At 30.4% G+C, this 24,089-nt stretch overlaps 1 protein-coding gene and 1 pseudogene across 1 annotated transcript in view; one reads left to right on the forward strand and one right to left on the reverse strand.

Annotated features, from left to right (window-relative positions):
- Positions 1 to 15,920: 15,920 nt before the first annotated feature.
- Positions 15,921 to 17,839, reverse strand: LOC111398946 (annotated as a pseudogene).
- A 3,454-nt stretch (positions 17,840 to 21,293) lies between these two features.
- Positions 21,294 to 24,089, forward strand: part of LOC111406546 (protein BREAST CANCER SUSCEPTIBILITY 2 homolog B-like) — a 35,310-nt gene continuing 32,514 nt past the window's right edge. The window contains exon 1 of the mRNA XM_023035955.1: positions 21,294 to 21,312. Within this exon, the coding sequence (XP_022891723.1) occupies positions 21,294 to 21,312 (19 nt within the window). The remainder of the gene's footprint in view (positions 21,313 to 24,089) is intronic.

Below are 24,089 nucleotides of genomic sequence, written 5' to 3' on the forward strand. Positions count from 1 at the left end.
CACGTGGGGGTGGAAAATGAATTGTCGAAAAAAAAATTTGCAATCAAACAATAAAAAATGTGGAAAATGAAAATTCCACTATTCATGGAAATTCACCCTATTTATCAAACGGGCCCTAAGAGATTTCAAGAAACCCAAGTTCGTTTAATTGTAGAACAGATGTAAACAAACATGACCACTCTATACACAATACAACAAGTTCTGTCATTTTCATCCCAGTAAGATGGTTATAATCCCCATTTATTATATTTTCAATGGTAAATGTATAATGCTCGCTGTCACATCACTATTTTCATCCAGATAAAATCAATGATCGGGTAATAAAATTTCATTAGCTATTGGCTACTGTTTATCCTCGTAGTGTATACCATGTCTGTCATCTGTCTATGTTGTAATTCTTAAGAGCTACAAGTATACATTTGTTACACAAGTACACAACTTTAATCATGTCCACATTAGAAAGATAATGCTTAGAAAAAACATTATAGTTTTCCTATTCTACATCAAACTAAAAGATATCCCTTCGAAACTGCTTCCCTGATAAAATATAGAAGGCCATTTATTTAGATTTTAAGCCAACAAAAATAAATTTATTTGCTTGTACATGCAAACACGCACATATAACAGTTTGCCCACACGTACGTACGTAAATCTATTTGTATGTATAAATAAAAATTAAAGTTATGTTAAATGGACCCTAAATCGCATTTCTTTTTATTTTTCCACGCAAATTGTTAATGTTGGCACTAGCAGTCAAGTCAACTGATAGTGGTTTATCAAAAGTGGCCTAAACCAGATATTTGGTATTAGTCAAATATGAAATTTAGCCCCTTTTTACCACCATTATTTCCCCCATTAAATTGTTATTCATTTCCCCACACTCTGTCTCTATTAATAACACATTTTTCAATAAAATAATATTACATGTAAATTTAAAAAAAATTTAGTCTTTTTTAATCACATATTTTACAAAAAAAATTACTTTTCCTCGTATTATATTTCCTCGCATTATAATGTGAAATAATATGAGCCAAAAGGGCACTAAAAATAGAGTACTAGTCCTCGTCATTATCTAGTCATTTTCATATGATAATGAATCAAAATTAAATGGTAAACATGAAACCTGCACTCAAATAATTGGGAATTGATCAAAGTTACTTTTGAGTAACAAGATGAATTTATTTCAAATCCTGTCACACCAATTCTTATATGGAAATTGGGCCCTGTACGATCCATTTTGATCTAGAGTTGTATCAAGTCGGCACATTAATTGAAATCTGTTTTTAAATGAGTTATTTCAAATTATTTTCTCAAGAAAATAATGAAAAAACTGATTAGTCAACGTGTTGGATCAAAAACCTCTATTTGAAAACTCCACCATAGATAGATATATGAAGCACTACTTTAAGTAATTTTAAATTTTTTGTCATTGAATAGGTAATTAGTCTATTTTAATGATGATTTAATTTGGAAAAGATTATGTTAACGTTTCTTAATGGTATTCAATGAGTCAGTTTTGTAATTCTATTTATCCTAATTTTATCTTTCAAATAATTACTGTGTAAAAATAAAGTGAAAATTAAATTACACAATACCATACTTTAAAAATTCCACATTGTAAAATCAGGTGGAAAGTTTTACTATTCAAACATCAAAAAACTCTAATTTTCTCACTTATTTTTTCTCTCTCTACATTTTTTCTCTAAGATTTAATATTGTAGCAATACATTACTAATTAAATCAATTCATACCCAAATTAATCTCTCTCTCTCTCTCTCTCTCTCTCTCTCTCTCTTCCCCATTTTTATTTTTTTCTCTGACGACACTGAGATGATTAAGCCATCATAGTGGAGTGAGTGTCACCTCCTGCAGCAACTACGCCTCTGCTAGCGGATCTGAACAATGACCTCGGAGGGCAACCCCGTTGACAACGCGAGCAGGAGTGTTGCTCGAATCAACGATAGTATTAAACAATTGCAAGGAGTAGATACAGCGAAGAGTGTTGCACAAAGTAGATACAGTGAGAAGCAACGATGGGTGCCTTCGTGCAACTTGTTTTGGGCTATGGGATTGTTGACGAGGACGAAGGTGTAGATCTGTGTAGGAGTGGTTGTGGGATGGCGGCTCTAACGATAGGTGGTGTTTGACGGTGGGCTGCGATCATGGATCTGGCGGTGAGATGCGGTGTTTGATGGCGGTTGCGGTGGTTTTTTTTCTAATGGTTGTTGGACGGTGGCTCTAGCATAAGTGGTGTTTGACTGTGGGCTGCGGTGATGGATCTGGCGGGGTGCGATGGTTGATAGCGGTTGCGATACGGTGTTAGGTTGTGGTGATGATGGTGGATCTATGGTAGGTTGCAATTCGATGGATTTGGTGGTTTTGGTGACGATGGGTTGCGGTGGTGCTGTTATAGGGTAGTAGTACGGTAGTATGGGTAGTGGTGCTGGAGGTGTTTTTTGGTTTTTGGAGTAGTGGTGGTCTTTTTTTTGGGGGGGATTTGGGTGGTTTTGGCTTTGGTGAAATTGGCTGTGGCGATGGATTTGGTGAGGTGGTCGTTGGCGGTGTTGCAGTGCGTGGAAAGAGTGTTTGTGACCAATTATGTTATGATCAGTAAATTGTTAATTTGTAATCGGTAAATAATATGTAGCCGAATATGTGACCGTGACTAAATTTATAATATGTGACCTAAAATTTGCGAGTGTGAGTTGTGACAAAAAAATTAATCGTGACCAATTAATTTAAGAATTTGAAATCAATATATGAGTTGTGACCAATAAAAATTTTGATTTTGTGACCAATGAATAATTTGTGACCTATAAAAAAATTTATTCGTGATCGAAAAATAATATGTGACCTATAAATTTTTTGATTTGTGACCGAAAAATAAGTTGTGACTAATAAATTGATAAGTTGTTATTAGAAATTAATTCATGACTAATTAATTTTTTGATTTGTGACCGATGAAACAAATTGTGACCTGCAAAATTTTTGAATTGTGATCGTAAAATAATTTGTGATATAAAATTTTTAATTTGTGACCAAAAAATAATAAATTAGTAATTAGATTGTTAATTCGAGACCAAAATTGTATATATGTGTAACCTAAATATATTAAATTAATAAAATAATTAAATCATAAATAAAATTTTAAAAAAATCTGATTTTTGATTTTTGAAACTTGTTTTCTTAATTTCGAAATATACCATACTTAATCTCTCACTTATGAAATTTTCCAAAAAATAAATCATTTATAGACTTGGACTTTAGCGCCCTTGTTTGCGCTCTATTTTAATTAGTTTTTTGGGAAAAATATTTTTTGTAATAGTGATTTTTTTAAGAATGTGATTAAAAAATAAGAAAAACTTTTGAATTTATGTGCAATATTATTTTATTAAAAAATGTGTAATTGAAAAGAAGAGAGAAAAATGCGTTCTCAAATTAATGGAGTCAAAACAGGGCGTAAACCTTTTTTGTGAATTCAATTTATAGTTCATTATTACGATTATGGGAAGAATCAATATTTATGAGATTGATTCTTGATCTAATTTACGGTTTATTAAAATACTTTTCAATTCTTTTGTTATATTACACGTAAAAAGAGCAAAAGAGAGATTAAAAGCTTGTTTCACTCATATTTTTCTAAAATTATTCTCAATCACGTAATATATGACACTTATAACTTTTCTTCATTTTTCAACCACGAATTCTTTAAAAAAAATAATTTTTCACTTCAAAAAGATCTGCACCAAACAAGTTTTAAGAGTCGGCAAGAATTTGGAGATGAAAAAACCAAAGTTATGTTTCAAACACATAATTAAGTAGAAGATTAATCTGTGCGTGGCCAGAGAAGTAATGATGAAGCAAAAGAACAAAATTTGCACACAGCTGTATTAGTGAAGAAAAATGGAGCCAGGAGTATATTTCAATTTTCAAGAAAGGAAGAAAAGTAACGTAGTCGGCTGGGAGAATTAAATGATGGAGTATAGAATTAGCAAATGAATCACATTCTTTGAACATAGAAGATTATTACAAACTTTAGTCAAAGATTTTTATGGGAGGAAATTTAGAAGGAATTCATGATGTTTGTCTGCTATTCCCTACTTCCTTTTCTGCTATAAATACACCCTAACCCTTCAAATCTCCCCAACCATTCATTCAACTCTCTCTCTCTCTCTCTCTCAAAATAAAACACATGCAATTTTTTGCCACTCTTAATTAAATTTATGAAAAGGGTCGTTCTATAAAAGTATAGTGAATCCATAAAGCTCAGGAGGGATAGCGCCATGGATAAACGATCATATTTGGCGATCGGAAGGTAGATCTATAGCGCTATCCATCCTGAGTTTCTTGGTTTCTTTGTACTACCTACTACTGTCTATGGGTAGTGATTTTTAAGTCTTGCTCCCCATTAAAGAGACTGTCGGCAGAGGAAAAATGACGACTCCAAGTGGGTACGGCATGCTTAACTGATGCATATTAATAATCTTGATTTGATGTTGAACATGTGCATTTTTTACCATCTTTATCTCTATTTAAAGACTAGGTTTTCTTTAAAAATCAAGAACTTGGATCCCAAAACCAGTACTGGTAGTATAAAACTTCTAGGCCCGGCCAGGCCAGGCCAGTTTATCTGTTCATGCAATGTTGAGATTTGGAATTGGTGATGCAGTTTAGTTTGGAGAGAAGAAGTTTGTTTAGATAAGATTTTAATTTTGGAGGTATAAGTTATCTGCATTATTATTTGTTGATCAGACAAGTTGACTAATGGCGACTTTCATGCAAGTCCTGGCTTGATCAGTCTTTTCTTGAGGTTTCCGTATAATGATAAATTTTGCAGTACTGCATAAAAACATCCTTATTTCTCACCGTTATTATGAAAGACGTTATTATCTTTTATTTTTTGATATTTTCATTCTTATTTTTACATTTCAATACGTAAAAGATTTTTTTCATTCATTTTTCTTAATTAAAAGCTGTAAAATGGCGAATATATATTTTTATTTAAATAAAAAAAGAAAAAAAAACTATTTGTAATTATAGTTTCATATTTTTTTTAAAAGTACAAACGAATCCCAAATAAATTATTAAAAGAATAGTTAGCGTATAATGTTCCCATCTTTCACTATTATTATGAAAAACATCCATACCTTTTATTTTTGACATTTCATCCTTAATTATACTTTTAATCGTGCAAACCATCATTTTTATTCATTTTCATCCAATTTCTCACCAAAAGCTATGAAAATAATGAATATATCCTTTTATTTTTTTAAATAAAAAACAAATAACAAAATAAAGAAAAATAGTTTTTTTATTTCTAATTTTTGTAATAATTTATTTGGGACTCATTTGCATTTAAAAAAAAACTAATTTTAAATTTTTAATAATTATTTGGAACTCGTTTGTACTTTTATTTAAAAAAATAATTTCTAAATTTTTAATAATTTATTGGGGCTCGATTGCACTTCTTAAAAAATTTAGGACTATAGTTACAATTAATACTTTATTTTTTCTAAATAGTAGGGTATATTGATCATTTCACAACTTTTATTGAGAAAATGAATGAAAATAGATACAAGAATGGTTTGCACAAGTAAATTTATAATTAAGGAAGAAAATATCAAAATATAAAAGGGAGAGAAGTTTTTCATAATATATAATGAGTAAAAGGTAAGGACACCCTTTTAATAATTTATTTGGGACTCGTTTACACTTTTTAAAAATTTTGGGATTATGGTTGTAATTATTTCTTCTTTTTGTTTTTGTTTTATTTAAATAAAAGGGTATATTCGTTATTTTATAATTTTTAATTGAGAAAATGGATGGAAAAAGACTTTTTGTATAATGAAAGGTGAAAATAAGGATAAAAATTTCGATAAAAATAATAGGTAAAGACTTTTTCTACAATAATAATAAAAATTAAGACGTGATGAGCTAATTACCCTGAAACAGTGAAACTCTTCCTCTTTCTTTTTACATCTCATTAATCTGTAAAAAGTTATATAAATGATGATATACAACAAACATTTTCCTACGTACAAATATTGATGGGTATAGATTACAGGGAGAGAGATTTCCACCAGCTATGTGGTGCCGTTGCTTGGTATTATAGACATTTGTTAATTCTGAGTTAATTGAATTTTCAAATTTACATAAAATTCAATTATTTATACATTTTATTAGTTTTTTATACTCCTCTTTAACACTGTTCACTTCGAATCAATCTAATCATTACATTAGAGACACCTTTGTTAATTACAAAAAGTTTATATCATCTCCGATCATACAACAAAATTTGCACCATTTTACATCAAATTTTTCATCAAACTAAACATTTTTTTCAACTCATTACATCAAAAGTTACGCCAAATGAACAATATTTGGTTATTTTCTTCATTTATTTTATTTTTAACAATTTATATAACTAAAAAATATTTATTTATTCGATTTACTACTACATAAATTACTACATACATAATAACGTTTCATTTACGAAAATATTAAATTATTTAAGATATTTTAAAAATGTAGTACAATTAATAAAAATACCACAACAATGTTATAGCTTTGTTTTATTTTTGAATAATCATATATGTTGTATATTAAAACTTTTTGAGTACTTTTATTTTGATTACGCGATTAAAATTTATTACAAAATTTAATAATTAACTACTTAATTATGAATTAAAATTTTTATATAATGTAAAATGATACAAATATCTTTCATATCACTTGGTCATACATGATAAAAGGGCAAAATGAACTTTTATCACATTGGGTGCAAAATATTAATATGGTGCAATACTATTCACTCGCACCATTTTGCATCAAAATTAGTGCAAGATTTGGTGTTGGATTTGAGTGGTATATTTGGTGTAAAATGATGGAATAGTATATGGGTTGGAGATACCCTTAGACTATCTAATTTTTATTTTTTTAAAATTTTTTTATTGAAACCATAAATTCAATATGTCAAAAGCAAATATTAAGCATTTTTTAAAAGAATAATTTCGTCATACATATTTATAATAGAAATTGTGCTCATTACCTAAAGCATGTTTGAGCCCCATTATTTTTTATTTATTTATTTTTTTTGGAAATAAAGTATTTTGAAATAATATTTTGATGGATAATGTGTGGTTAAAAAATAAGAATTTTTTTTTAAATTTTACTTGTAATATTATTTTATTGAAAAATGTGTAGTTAAAAAGAAAAGAGAGAAAAATATATTTTAAAAAAAAATAAAATCAAACACCCTCTTTGTTTTGTTTTAAAGAAATATTTTTGCTGTCAAACAAATAAGAAAAATTACGCTCTTAGAATGACAGTCTAATATAAGTTTTTTGTAATAGTGATTTTTTTAAGAATGTGATTAAAAAATAAGAAAAACTTTTGAATTTATGTGCAATATTATTTTATTAAAAAATGTGTAATTGAAAAGAAGAGAGAAAAATGCGTTCTCAAATTAATGGAGTCAAAACAGGGCGTAAACCTTTTTTGTGAATTCAATTTATAGTTCATTATTACGATTATGGGAAGAATCAATATTTATGAGATTGATTCTTGATCTAATTTACGGTTTATTAAAATACTTTTCAATTCTTTTGTTATATTACACGTAAAAAGAGCAAAAGAGAGATTAAAAGCTTGTTTGACTCATATTTTTCTAAAATTATTCTTAATCACGCAATATATGACACTCACAACTTTTCTTCATTTTTCAACCACGAATTCTCTAAAAATAATAATTTTTCACTTCAAAAAGATCTGTACCAAACAAGTTTTAAGAGTCGGCAAGAATTTGGAGATGAAAAAACCAAAGTTATGTTTCAAACACATAATTAAGTAGAAGATTAATCTGTGCGTGGCCAGAGAAGTAATGATGAAGCAAAAGAACAAAATTTGCACACAGCTGTATTAGTGAAGAAAAATGGAGCCAGGAGTATATTTCAATTTTCAAGAAAGGAAGAAAAGTAACGTAGTCGGCTGGGAGAATTAAATGATGGAGTATAGAATTAGCAAATGAATCACATTCTTTGAACATAGAAGATTATTACAAACTTTAGTCAAAGATTTTTATGGGAGGAAATTTAGAAGGAATTCATGATGTTTGTCTGCTATTCCCTACTTCCTTTTCTGCTATAAATACACCCTAACCCTTCAAATCTCCCCAACCATTCATTCAACTCTCTCTCTCTCTCTCAAAATAAAACACATGCAATTTTTTGCCACTCTTAATTAAATTTATGAAAAGGGCCGTTCTATAAAAGTATAGTGAATCCATAAAGCTCAGGAGGGATAGCGCCATGGATAAACGATCATATTTGGCGATCGGAAGGTAGATCTATAGCGCTATCCATCCTGAGTTTCTTGGTTTCTTTGTACTACCTACTACTGTCTATGGGTAGTGATTTTTAAGTCTTGCTCCCCATTAAAGAGACTGTCGGCAGAGGAAAAATGACGACTCCAAGTGGGTACGGCATGCTTAACTGATGCATATTAATAATCTTGATTTGATGTTGAACATGTGCATTTTTTACCATCTTTATCTCTATTTAAAGACTAGGTTTTCTTTAAAAATCAAGAACTTGGATCCCAAAACCAGTACTGGTAGTATAAAACTTCTAGGCCCGGCCAGGCCAGGCCAGTTTATCTGTTCATGCAATGTTGAGATTTGGAATTGGTGATGCAGTTTAGTTTGGAGAGAAGAAGTTTGTTTAGATAAGATTTTAATTTTGGAGGTATAAGTTATCTGCATTATTATTTGTTGATCAGACAAGTTGACTAATGGCGACTTTCATGCAAGTCCTGGCTTGATCAGTCTTTTCTTGAGGTTTCCGTATAATGATAAATTTTGCAGTACTGCATAAAAACATCCTTATTTCTCACCGTTATTATGAAAGACGTTATTATCTTTTATTTTTTGATATTTTCATTCTTATTTTTACATTTCAATACGTAAAAGATTTTTTTCATTCATTTTTCTTAATTAAAAGCTGTAAAATGGCGAATATATATTTTTATTTAAATAAAAAAAGAAAAAAAAACTATTTGTAATTATAGTTTCATATTTTTTTTAAAAGTACAAACGAATCCCAAATAAATTATTAAAAGAATAGTTAGCGTATAATGTTCCCATCTTTCACTATTATTATGAAAAACATCCATACCTTTTATTTTTGACATTTCATCCTTAATTATACTTTTAATCGTGCAAACCATCATTTTTATTCATTTTCATCCAATTTCTCACCAAAAGCTATGAAAATAATGAATATATCCTTTTATTTTTTTAAATAAAAAACAAATAACAAAATAAAGAAAAATAGTTTTTTTATTTCTAATTTTTGTAATAATTTATTTGGGACTCATTTGCATTTAAAAAAAAACTAATTTTAAATTTTTAATAATTATTTGGAACTCGTTTGTACTTTTATTTAAAAAAATAATTTCTAAATTTTTAATAATTTATTGGGGCTCGATTGCACTTCTTAAAAAATTTAGGACTATAGTTACAATTAATACTTTATTTTTTCTAAATAGTAGGGTATATTGATCATTTCACAACTTTTATTGAGAAAATGAATGAAAATAGATACAAGAATGGTTTGCACAAGTAAATTTATAATTAAGGAAGAAAATATCAAAATATAAAAGGGAGAGAAGTTTTTCATAATATATAATGAGTAAAAGGTAAGGACACCCTTTTAATAATTTATTTGGGACTCGTTTACACTTTTTAAAAATTTTGGGATTATGGTTGTAATTATTTCTTCTTTTTGTTTTTGTTTTATTTAAATAAAAGGGTATATTCGTTATTTTATAATTTTTAATTGAGAAAATGGATGGAAAAAGACTTTTTGTATAATGAAAGGTGAAAATAAGGATAAAAATTTCGATAAAAATAATAGGTAAAGACTTTTTCTACAATAATAATAAAAATTAAGACGTGATGAGCTAATTACCCTGAAACAGTGAAACTCTTCCTCTTTCTTTTTACATCTCATTAATCTGTAAAAAGTTATATAAATGATGATATACAACAAACATTTTCCTACGTACAAATATTGATGGGTATAGATTACAGGGAGAGAGATTTCCACCAGCTATGTGGTGCCGTTGCTTGGTATTATAGACATTTGTTAATTCTGAGTTAATTGAATTTTCAAATTTACATAAAATTCAATTATTTATACATTTTATTAGTTTTTTATACTCCTCTTTAACACTGTTCACTTCGAATCAATCTAATCATTACATTAGAGACACCTTTGTTAATTACAAAAAGTTTATATCATCTCCGATCATACAACAAAATTTGCACCATTTTACATCAAATTTTTCATCAAACTAAACATTTTTTTCAACTCATTACATCAAAAGTTACGCCAAATGAACAATATTTGGTTATTTTCTTCATTTATTTTATTTTTAACAATTTATATAACTAAAAAATATTTATTTATTCGATTTACTACTACATAAATTACTACATACATAATAACGTTTCATTTACGAAAATATTAAATTATTTAAGATATTTTAAAAATGTAGTACAATTAATAAAAATACCACAACAATGTTATAGCTTTGTTTTATTTTTGAATAATCATATATGTTGTATATTAAAACTTTTTGAGTACTTTTATTTTGATTACGCGATTAAAATTTATTACAAAATTTAATAATTAACTACTTAATTATGAATTAAAATTTTTATATAATGTAAAATGATACAAATATCTTTCATATCACTTGGTCATACATGATAAAAGGGCAAAATGAACTTTTATCACATTGGGTGCAAAATATTAATATGGTGCAATACTATTCACTCGCACCATTTTGCATCAAAATTAGTGCAAGATTTGGTGTTGGATTTGAGTGGTATATTTGGTGTAAAATGATGGAATAGTATATGGGTTGGAGATACCCTTAGACTATCTAATTTTTATTTTTTTAAAATTTTTTTATTGAAACCATAAATTCAATATGTCAAAAGCAAATATTAAGCATTTTTTAAAAGAATAATTTCGTCATACATATTTATAATAGAAATTGTGCTCATTACCTAAAGCATGTTTGAGCCCCATTATTTTTTATTTATTTATTTTTTTTGGAAATAAAGTATTTTGAAATAATATTTTGATGGATAATGTGTGGTTAAAAAATAAGAATTTTTTTTTAAATTTTACTTGTAATATTATTTTATTGAAAAATGTGTAGTTAAAAAGAAAAGAGAGAAAAATATATTTTAAAAAAAAATAAAATCAAACACCCTCTTTGTTTTGTTTTAAAGAAATATTTTTGCTGTCAAACAAATAAGAAAAATTACGCTCTTAGAATGACAGTCTAATATAAGGTAATGTGATCATAATTAGCAATCTATCACCTCATTAAATGTTGAATTCTAAGTTCTGTGGGGGGTTTTAGTCACCCTTGTTCGATGGGGATTAAAATTAAATTTTTAATAGATTTCGATAAAAAAATTTGAAATATATAGTTGAAAAATTGTGGAACCGATAAAAAATGTGGTTAAAATAGATTGTTTGACTTTAATTTAAATTAAAATCTGATTTAAATCAATACCAAATAGGAACTTACCTCCTAATAAAAAATGACATGACTTCGAGGGTACCCACCTCGAGGATAATATTGCCACCTTGTCCTCGATCGGGACTATAGATTTACATTTGGGTGGCTTCCCAATATAGTCCATGCTTCATATTGACTTAATAACATACCCTCAATAAAATTTGAGGTCGACAACAATCCTTTCTTAAGGTCCTCGACCTTGATATTACTTACAAGTCACTTATGAGAGATTCAAAGCTCGACCTCTCTGTATCAAAGGGCTTCATAATAGTTTGTGTCATGACCGTACGAGAGAATATGAAGTCAAGTAGACGTAATATTAGTTAAAATGGCATTCAATCCTTTAAAACGATTGCATGTCACTTCAAAATTTGGTGATCAGAATTTACAAATTTAATTCAACATTGGAACAAAATATATCAAAGGCAATAAAAATTAAAGATTTGAGTTCAAAATTAACAATCTATCATCATCAACAAATTATAGTCAAACAACTCATCAAAATCAAGTTTTATACGTATCAAAATATATATTACAAAAAGTCATTTCCTTATTGGCATGTCAACTATTGTAGATAAGTTTTTGCGAGTAAAGAGGTTATGGCCTCTTTAACCACACCTACCGCGCTTACGAGTACTTTTCCCCTCTCGTGATGATGGAATTAGACCTTTTTTTTGGTACGTCTACTTTATTGTCAATTTGAAAGGAGTGATAACACCTTAGTTTGAAATTCTCTAGTCAACCTTCGAGAGAATACACTTTAGAAAAAAACAATACTTAGCTACAGAAAAACGGAAACATTCTGTTTCTATATTGTGCTGCATATTTTGGTTACCCTTTGATTTTTTATATTTTATAGGTAGAATATAACTGAAAATAATGAAAAATCACTAATCCTCAAATTATAAAGCATATTTTCAAGATTATCTTTAATTCTTGGTTTATAGAAACGGAAAAAATAAAATAAAATCTGCACCCCCCCCCCTCCTGGACAGCCCACGCACTTGATGTTCCTTTTTTGTTGAAACGTAGTCACTTAAAAATTTTAATCAGAACGAAAAAGAAACCAGGATTGAGTGTGAGTTTCTAAGGTGGATTATGAATCAAGGGCGAATTCAGGACTGAAAGTCAGCACGGGCGGTCGTTGACCATCTACCGTTGGCTGCAATAAAATATTAAAAGTCCTTTTGATATCCATTTTTTGTTCGCAAAAAATACATTTTAGAACGTTGATTTGATGGAAAACGTGTAATTAAAAATAAAGAAAATTTTTGACTTTACGTGTAATATTATTTTAGTGAAGAACGTATGCATGAAAAGAAGAAAGCAAAGTGTATTTTTTTTAAAAAGAAAAAAAAAAGGAATCGAGCAAGACCTAAACTATAAATATAACAATTATTTTATTCAAATTGAACATATATAATTCTGTTATAAGAGTAAATAGAACACATCAAATAACATTATTGCCAAATTTTGTATAATTTAAAGGAAGAGTGTGAATTCGAATCTCTAAAATTGTTTGCATTAAAATAGACAAAACCTAACGAATATCATTTTGTTGAATTTAGTGACACAATTCAAGAGATACCATAACGGTTAACTATACCACAGCCCTTGCTCGAGATACAGGTTCAAATCTTCATTGTCTTTCTCCTTATTGAATTTTGATAAAAATTATAGAATAAAAATAATACATAACAAATCCATTGATAAGGATTCGAACTTAAGACTTGAAGTATGTTAAGGCCAACTCTTACCAAGTAAGCTATAGGGAATGTTTGAAAATAAAACCAATTACCAGAGATATAATGTAAAAATTTAATCTATTGTTAAAAAAAAAAAAAAAATTTATCCCGACGGATCCAGTTAGGGCGCTCCACCTGGATCCGCCACTGTTTTGAAGGATGAACTGAAAATAGAGAATAGGATTAGAGGGTTTAGGATTTAGCTCAACTTTACCGTTGATTTGAAGTTGGACTTCAGACATTTTAAGTGGAGGGCATTTTAAAAAATTTTAAATATATAATATAATAAAATAGACTATAGGTCCTTTTAACCAAAATTTTAAAAAACAAAAACAAAAACAAAACGAAAAAAAAAAAAAAAAAAACTATTTAGTGAAGGCGTTTTAACCTAAAAGTAGTATTGACTAGACTTTTGAATCTAATCCACCTAATTTTTATTTCTTCATGTTTGGTATTTTACAATACATTCCATGATCCTTTGTTGATTTGAAACCATATCACAATTCCTAGTCAAAATTGGTTGCTGCGAATCATGAACGAGATAGACATTAGAATACAACATGTCCACAAGAATAATTTTCAATTAAGTAATTAATATTGAAGTCATTTTTGGGCCAACCCTAACAGAGTGGGAAGCAATAAGTGTCACAACCAACTTCAAAAGGCAATGCCGCAATATCTACTTATACTAAAGCATTTAAAGTAAGTTTCATTTAGATTTTAGTCCTTACACAACTCGAAGAGCATTGCACTCGGCTACCTCAATTTCGTAAGCGTGATGTCGACCAAGTTTGTTTCTTCAGCAACGACTGAAGTGGGAGAGTTAGAGTCGAAAAAAGGATTCTCCATTTCTTTCTCTCATTCAAAACCATGCATGTGACTGTTATCTCACATGGCTCCTAAGAGAGAGTGCAATTGCCTCATAATTCTCTGGTTCACAGTAGCCCCGAATTTTCTTGGCAAAAGAAGCAATGACAACACCCAAATGGTCCCTTGTAACAGTCCCAATTCCAATACATTTTTGGTCTTTCCAAAATTCGATAAGAGACGTTAGTATTTAGTTTGAGTTTTCCATCTAATGGTGCCATCCGTTTGACACCATTTCACTATTGGAAGAGACTGCTGCACCCACACTCAATTTCAAAACCTCATTTCTACGGACTGAATTACAACATTTGTATAGGAGTTGGTTGTTGCCACACTGCAACAAATCCACCTTTTGCCCCCCACGATCCGTGCTCCACACCTGGTGTTCACTGTCTTGGTAAATCTTAATCAGATCAGCAAAACCATCCATAAGAGTTGTTCACCGAAGAAATAACACTATCAACCATCCCGTAAATGACATGATTCCAGCTACCCCAAACTGCCCATAACATGCAGCATATAAACTCAAAAGTCATCCATTTTTACTTGTTTTAGTTTTCCCGCAAGTTTCTCTCTCAAACAAGTTTTAGGTCGGTTTATATTAAGTAATTCGACATTTTTACTCATGAAAATTTGACAAGGTTTGATTGATCCTAAAAGGAAGTAGGCCTTGACCTTGCTTATACAAGACATATAGGGCACGTGCAATCCTAGCGTAAAACATCTAAACTCAAAAACGTGGGGCAGTGTGTTATCACAACATGCCATGCAAGAATGTCCAGAATAATCAATTTAAGAAAACCACATGCTCAAAAGAACAATTTCAGGACATAATTAACAATAACGTCATCTCAATATATCTTTTCTAGGATAACTTCGATGAAAATCTAGCAGTTGGCTATGGCCGTGGATGTTGGATTAAATGGTTGGGAATGAATATCGGATTAGCACATACTGTATATGCAATTTAGATATTAGATTTACACATACTGTATATGCAATATATCATATTTATGCATATCGTATATGCAACTTACCTCATATACAGCTTACCATATTTGCAATAGCTCATCGTAGGTGCCTAAGGATTAAATTGCATGTCTATCTCCCATGATACAATGGATGAACAGTAGGATTTAAGCACCTCAAATACGACTCGATCGAACTGAATTTTTGTCTAAACAATATCACCGACGGTGTGACTATGTAGTATGCAGACCAAAATATGCAAAAACTGTGTTCTGTAAATATGTGCAGAAACTGTATGCTGTATAATTTTTTTGTTTTTCTTAGTGTAGAATTGTTAGAAATCGAGTTATTTATATAGGCTCAACTCGTATATAATGACAATGAATATTGTAGTTTCGACTGTTTCAAAATTCAAACGGTCAATTGGAAAAAAAAAAAATTTAGGCTCCTCTAAGGGGCCAATTTCCATGTCCTAAACTTATTTCAGTCCGATTTGGCCCCCTGTGCACGCACGTTGAGAAAGTCTCTATACTACACATGATCACTCCATTCCAAAGTGAAGTCCTAGGTATTTATTTTTATAATTTTCCTATGTGGGACAACCTTAAATGGTTTCCTTCCAACAACATAAACTCCTTTTTAATTGGCATATTTTGAGCTCCAATTTCCGATTCACCTAAACATAATTTTTGGCAAGTAAATACATGATTTCAAGGTTCTCACGAAGGAGAACACAAATCAATCTTGAACCTCCAAAATAATCAACAGGTCCCACTCAAATTTTGTGCCAAAGTTAGCCACTCAACCCATTTTTTCCAATAGTGGAGAGTGACAACAATCAGTCATAAACAACATTTATTCTTACACAAGATAGAAAACCTGGAAAGATCGAGGTTGCTCAAAATCCATTATAAAGGATGAATATATCCAATTTCCAGACACATAATATAGTAGGAGAGTTGAGAATGCCAAAAGTTGGAAACTTAGAAGGTCGATCCATTCCACCCAAAGTTGGAACCCTGTAAAAAAACAGCCAAGGTCATTAAGTACTAGAAATAGTAGAGGCAAGGTATACAAGAAACAAACTTTTTTAAAAATAACAGTAAAATAGAGCACGCACATCATATCATGCAATAAACTGTACTTTTACATGGATCCAAATAGTGAAAGTTCATTTACATGATTTAGTACTGGTGTAAAGCATGAAGACATTGTGCATATTCGATGGGCCTAGACAAGAAGGAAGAATGCAATAAGAAGACACTAGTTTTTGGAAGAGACAATCTTTTAATCAAGCATAAAAGCCTAAATTTCTTACCTTAGTGTCATGAAATAGAAGGAAGAATCGTGACTTGGGAACAGATAATTTTGTCTCGAGTATGTTAGCAATGCCAGCACTCAGCTTCTTGTTGACATCGGGATTAAGCCCGCCAATAGACGCCAGCTCTCCATGAGCAGTCGGCTGTTCTGTCCCTCCAAATGCCATGGGTACAGATCCTTTCAACACAACCATCACATACTGCATCAATGACAGATCCAACAAGAGTTTAGTGCCCTTGAAAGGATTATGTACAAAGAAACGTATAACTTAATGAGTTTATTTTAAGAATCAATCCACTTATTGGAAAATTGACAAATAGGCATTTATTTTAAAGCAGATCAGAGATCTTATAGCTGAAGTAAAAATTGAAAATAAATGGCATTCAAAAACAAGTCACAAATTATATCGTCCGTGTAAACAACCAACAAATTGCGTCAAAATTTTGTTTCAAACATATCACATCAAGGCAATTGAATAAAATCAAGATGCATATAAATAATTCCTTAGTTCAGCTAAAAACATTGAGTTCATAGCATCATGTTAATGAAATTTGAAAAAGCCTTCACAGCACACGGTAACCTAATTGAAAAGTGCAGCCTTTGAACCTCCAGAATGCGAGTTGGTTTAAACATTTTCAACTAATCATGAAGAATTCTAAAGTTCGAGCAATCAACTTGCATCAGTAACTCATTTTGAACCAATCACAAGTGTACAAAATATATGTTTTCCAATGCTTCAAGCAAATTATAACACAATTTTCACATAGTTTCTACTTTTCCCTGAAAATTGAGACGTGTGGCAAATCAGACCTACCAAGTCAAATCTTCGCACAAAAAAAAAGGAGGTCGCACAAAACCACCACACAATCAATCACAAGTTAAAAACTCCAAACTCTTTTTGGATTGAATCTCCCAACTGAGATTTTTCTTTTCAGCATAAACTTCACTTTAGCATTTAAATGAAAAGCAAACAAAACCCCCCCCAAGAACACGATACAATGGTGAAGGAAAACGTAAACCAACTTACAACTGAACATCATAAGGTAAAATAAATCAATAAAATGCAATTAATTCAGAGCATCAATTAAAATAGCATTGATCACAGAAACTATTGAGAGAATGAAATGAAAAAAATACATACAGTCTCGGGTTTCCCGCGATGAGATTGGCAACAGTAGAGGAGGCTTCGGACAGTATGGCGGAGGTGTCAACGCCTTCCAGGCTTACGTTAGTCGACAGATTCAGGCACGGCATTTTCAAAACCCTTGGTCTTTCTCTTCGTGTTTCTTACTTCTTTTTTCCCCTGTGCTGACAGATAAAGGCCTACGAATACCGTCTTGAGGAATCTTTGACCTGTGTATGTTTTTATTTGGCTATATTGCATGTGAGGTCCCCAACCTTTACTTAATTGTACTTTTAACCTTAACCGTTTTCTCTTCGTATTACGGCCCAATGTTCCATGCTATAAGAGTGACGGCAATTGACCCGGCAAGTGAGCCTAACTCAACTCTCTTTGGATGAGTCGAACATGAATAAGCTCTTTTGTAAATTTTCAAGCCATGCTTGTCCTATGACTCATCTATTAGTGGACCAAATCGAGCCACTCGCCCCCTTTTTTGGTAAAAAATTAGCATCAAATAGGGTGAAAAAGCCGATATCTATCCCATCAGCCCACCTTGTGAGCTAGAGTGCAAAAAGATATTTAGCCCTCGTTGGCTAGCAATTTTTCACTTCAAAAAATTAATTTTTTTACAGTTATTTTACTATTTCAGTCGTTATTTTTGACTTCTTGATCTATTTTTCTTTCCAACGATCAAAAAATCAATTCTTATAATTACTATCGAACAGACCCTTATTCTCAAACTTTAGGTCTCCATTTTAATGAGTCTTTGAGAAAATTATATTTGAACTAGTAAATTTTTGGAAAATGTGTGATTGAAAAGAAAAAATATAAAAATATATTAAAATTGAAATGAAACCTAAACAAGGACTTAAATACGCCAAAACAAATATATATAAAAACAAAAAGAATAAAAAAGGTAATATTTTAGACCTCGTCCTTCTCATCCAGCCCAACATATCGAATGGATGGTTGATGAATCCATATTCATTAGAACTCACCAGTGTTAATATAGTAATAAGGTATCAATGTGGATAAGAAGATATCATCATGTAGAGAAAAAACATCTAGTTCAATTTCAATGAGGCTGAATTGTAAGTTAGTTTGGCTAAATACAACTTTTGATGGCACTTGTACGAGGCAACAATAACAAAGCACTCATCTATCTTCTTTAATTATTACCCTTATAATAGTACTGATGGAAATTATACATCAATGGAGAGAAATGAAGGAGAGGATAAAAAAGATCGAAGGAGATGTAATGTTCGAAGAAGACTTGAACACGAAAAGATCGTTGTCCCTGAACGATATTTGCCTCCTTTCACGATGCTTTTAAATGATTGAAATAGCAAATAGTTTGTAGGATTTATCAAACCTCAATGAAGAACATCAAAAGCAAAGCAATTCTTCAAATGAGCAAGTGATATATATATATATATATAGTTTTCAATCATCCCTACACAAATGGTCCCATCTCATCAAGAAATGGTGTATTGATTCATCAAAAAACCACCAGAAAAAAATTCCAATAAGTGACTAGCTTTTAAAATCATGCGGTCGCATAAGCTATAGCCATGCAGTTGCATGCTATAAAGTTGGCCCCACATTTGGCTTTGAAGGGCCACATGTGATCACAGGCCCCAAAGGCCTATGCGGTCGTATAAGCCATATACATGGCCTGATTTTTCCTTTATTACGATTTTCTTAATTCATCCAAATTGATTTTGAACAACAAGATTACAACAATCCCTCACTTATTCAAAATCAATGTTAATCACATACTCAAATATCAATACTCATGCATAAGAATTAGATATCTTTCGATTTGAATCTGACCATAGCATAAACCTCACAAAACATTATCAAAATTCAAGGTAGCTATAAACTTTTGAACCGGTTATTCCTTGTGACGATACCATGAAATCACACACACAAGTTTTATATTTTCACAAATTCCTCTAACTAGCTTAGTGCTAATATGGTCTTGCACTTATTCTTTTTCATTGAACTTTTAAAGAGAGAAACTCTAACTCTCTAATCAAACGGCACCAACTTGAAGTTCACATAAGTGAAGTTTTTCCAATATCTTTGTTATTTTTAGAGATATTTGTACCCTGTATTGATCTTCACTAATAGTTTTATAACTCATCTCTTCAACCTTAACAACTAACACTATTTATCAACGATAGGGTTTAATGATTTAATAGTGTTAACATCTATCCACTTATCGAATAATTTATTATTATCCTTTGAACTAAAATATACTTGCTTAGTATACTTTTGGTAGGGTTGCCATAAGGAGTTTCAACCTCATCTTACTTAATATTGATCTTTCTAACTCTTTTGTAAGATGTTGGATCAGCTAAGTTCTCATTAGACTCAACATCTGTAAGAGTAATTTTTCCATGCTTGATTAATTTTCTTAGATACTCATGTTTTAGACTCGTATGTCTAGACATTTTCATTATATGCTTTACTATATGCCCAAGCTAAAGTAGCTCGACTATCACACAAGATAGGTATCGAAGAAATATCCTTTATATCTAAATGTATTTCATATAATAGATCTCTTAGCCACTCAACTTCTTTTCCAATTTCAGCCAATGCTACAAACTCCCACTCCATTGTTGAGTGAGTAATGCATGTTTGTTTATTAGACTTTTAAGAAAATGCAACTCCTTCAAGAATAAATGCCCAACTTGAAATAGACTTATTTTCTCTTGCACTTAATATCCAACTAGCGTCAGTATATCGTTCTAAAACGATAGGGAACTTTGTATATCATAGTCAAAGGTTTTTTATTTTCTTTGAGTAACCATAAACTCTACCGATGGCTTTCCAATGTTCAAAACTTGGATTGTTAGTAAACCTACTTAGTTTACTCATAGCGAGTGTAACATCGGGTCTTGTACATTGTACCACGTACATAAGACTTCCAATTGCACTTGAATAGTCTATTTAAGCTATTACTCTTCCATTATTTTTTATCAACTTAATACTTGGATCCAAAGGGATATTAGTCTCTTTAATGTTCAAGTGTTTAAATTTATTTATCACATTTTCAATACAATGTAATTGGCTCAATGTAATACCCCCACTATCATTTTAAACTTTGATATCAATGATAGTATCCACTTATCCAAGATATTTCATTTTGAATGTGGAGGACAGAAACATTTTTGTTTCTTTAATCTCATCTACGTTGTTGCTAATGATCAAACATATAGACATACTAATGTAATTATACTATTGCATACTTTAGTATATAGACATTTGTCTATCGATTTATGATTAAAATCATTCAACATTATTTTAGAGTCAAATTTCTCATACCACTTTTAGGGGCTTGTTTTAATTCATATAAGGACTTTATTAATATATATACCTTATGTTCATTTTTCGGTAGAATAAACCCTTCTGATTCTATCATATAGACTTTCTCTTCGAGATCTCCATTTAAGAATGCAGTCCTGACATCCATTTGATAAACATGTAAATTATAAATTGATGCTAATGCAAACAAGATCTTTATTGAGGTTATCCTAGCCACGGGTGCATATATATCAAAGTAATCTATTCATTCATTTTGTCTATACTCTTTAGTTACTAATCTAGCTTTATAGGTATTGAATATTCCATTGAAATTATATTTCTTTCTAAACACCCATTTACAACCAATGGATTTAGAACCCTTTGGTAAATCAACTATTTTTCAGGTGTTATTTGATATAATAGTATCCATTTCATCATTTATTGTCTCTTTCCAGAATATACAATCTCTAGAAGACACTGCTTCCTTATAAGTTTCATGATTACTTTCGACTTGAAGAATAAAATGAATTATTTTTACAACATCATTCCTATCTCCCTCTATTAAGTAGAAAAAATAAGTTGGGAATCTATTTCATCCAAACTTCGATCTTTTTCTTTTCTAATTCTTTTACTTCTTCGATGTTTACTTTCAAAGTCTCTTGTAGATTCTCTTCTTGTGATTATCTAGAATTCAGAATATCTTTATTATTTTTATTTTGAGAATTTCTTGCTATCAATACATTCTCAAAAAACTCCACATCCCTTGATTATATTATAACATTTGACTCTAAATTTAACAACCTATAGGCCTTGTTATTTAGAGCATATTCCACAAATGTTCCACAAAGATACATTTGATACCTCTAGGACCTAATTTATTTCTCTTAGAATCCATGTTCTTACAATAATCAAAATACCCCCACACTTTGAAATAATTAATTGTTGGCTTCCTTCCTTTCCGAGTTCTATATGAAGAGATCTTATTCTTTTTCAAATGAATCCTATTTACTATATGACAAGCACTAAGTAAAGCTCACACTGTAGATTAAATGGTAATTCAAAATTTAATAACATAACATTTGTCATTTCTAAGAATGTCATATTCTTTTTTCTGCTAGACCATTTTATTTTCATGTTCGTGGTATAGAACATTGATGTATTATTTCATTTTGTTCACAAACTATATTGAATTCATTAGAGATGTATTCTCCACCTCTATCACTTCTTAGAGTCTAGTTTTCTTTCTAATTGATTTTCAACTTCAACTTTACGTGTTTTGAAGCCACTAAAGACTTCATTTTTATTTTTAACAAATAAGTATACCTAGAGTAATCATAAATGACAGTAATAAAAAAATCTATTACCATATCTTGTTAGCATGCCATTTAATTCAAATATATCGGAGTGAACAAGTTCAAGCAAATTTGTTGATTTTATTACACTATGAAACAACTTTTTAATCATCTTTAATTTAATACATGTTTTACATCTTTCTAAGTTATCAACTTCGCATTGTATTAATCCACATTTAACCATTCTTTTCATAGTGCTAACTCTTATGTGCGCTAATTTACCATGCTATAAATTAAATGAATCAATAATATAAACAAAAGATTTGATTTTATTAGAATCATTCTAAAGAGTACAAAGTATGACCATTCAATCAGTAAAATAGCACAAGTTTTTTAGACTAAAAATAGACTTAATTCCTGGGTTTCTTAATAGAACTTCATTTGCTAAGTTTCTACTAATTTCTGGTACATGAAGAACGTTGGTCAAAGTAATATTTTTTCTTTAAGTGAAAATGATTACCACATTACCTTTGTCAATCACTTTAGATCTTCCTTCCTTTCTTATTTGGATCTCTTGATCATCTTTAATGTCATGTTAAGTTTTGAAAAGAGACTTATTATAACAAACATGGATAGTTGCACAGATGTCATGCCATCAAATCGAAACCTTGCTTTGGACTACATTGATTTCGCTCAGCATAGCGATAATCTTATTAATAGAGTGAATGATATCAAAGGAGGAGTTAACCTCTAATTCACAATGAAATCCAAATATGTCAAGCAAGGTGGAGATTATTAAACATTATGTTTAACATTTTTGGGCCCAATGATGAAATCCAATACTTGAGCCCAATGATGGAATGTGAACCAACTGCCTCCCATTCGAGCATTCTCGCATTTTACTGAAGTGTGACTTTGGTATATTTGTTCATTTGTTTTACTGAAATGTGAACTGACTGTCTTCCAAAGAGTTAAGTACATGCCAAATTTACTTGTATTCATTTGTTCTTTGGAGATAGCATATAAGTAACATCATCTTCCAGTCGGCGAGTGTAGTTCAAATGTGCTATATGCATCATGTACCATTTAACATAATTTTGATGGAAATCATTTATAGAGATTGAGACCATAGGTGCAACTCAAATAAGAATTTAAATATCTAAATTTAAGGTTGGAGACTACATGTCACTATCTACAAGTACTGTAGGAGCAATGGAGAATGCCTAAAACAGAGGTGAACTCAAAGGGGGAGAGGACTTGAAGTGGATTTTTGGGTTTGCTTGTGAGTTACGTAGGGTGAATTGCGCCTCTTTAACAAACTATAATTTTGGGGCAAAGTGATAATCATACCCTAAAGCAATAAGTTGAAACTATTCTTGCACTTGTTCATTTAAAAATATACTTTTTCAACATGCTATCATCCCAAATAATAAAAACAATGCCCTTGTTTGAGCCATATTTTTTTATAAAAATATATTTTTGAATAGTGTATTGATAGAAAATGTATGGTTAAAAAATAAAAAAAAGTTTGAATTTGCGTGTAATATTATTTTATTGGAGAATGTGTTGTTGAAATGATATCAAATTATTATTTAAAAATGTATTTTTTTTGAAAGAATATGGCTCAAGCAGGGCCAATATCATACTACAATGATATAGAAAACTGAAATTTAACTTAAAATATATAGCTTACTGTTGACACAAAAAAATTCAGCCCAAATCGAACAGCCCAGATAGTAAAGCCCAATTGGAGGATCCCCAAATCAGATAGCCCAAAGAACGAAATCCAATTGAACGAATCAAGGTGAAGGCCCAAATAAGGGGCCCAATAGTGCGGTAACGCCATCGCCCAAGTTTGCAAGTCGCTCA

Source organism: Olea europaea, chromosome 1 (genome assembly GCF_002742605.1).
Source record: "Olea europaea var. sylvestris chromosome 1, O_europaea_v1, whole genome shotgun sequence".
NCBI lineage: Eukaryota > Viridiplantae > Streptophyta > Magnoliopsida > Lamiales > Oleaceae > Olea > Olea europaea.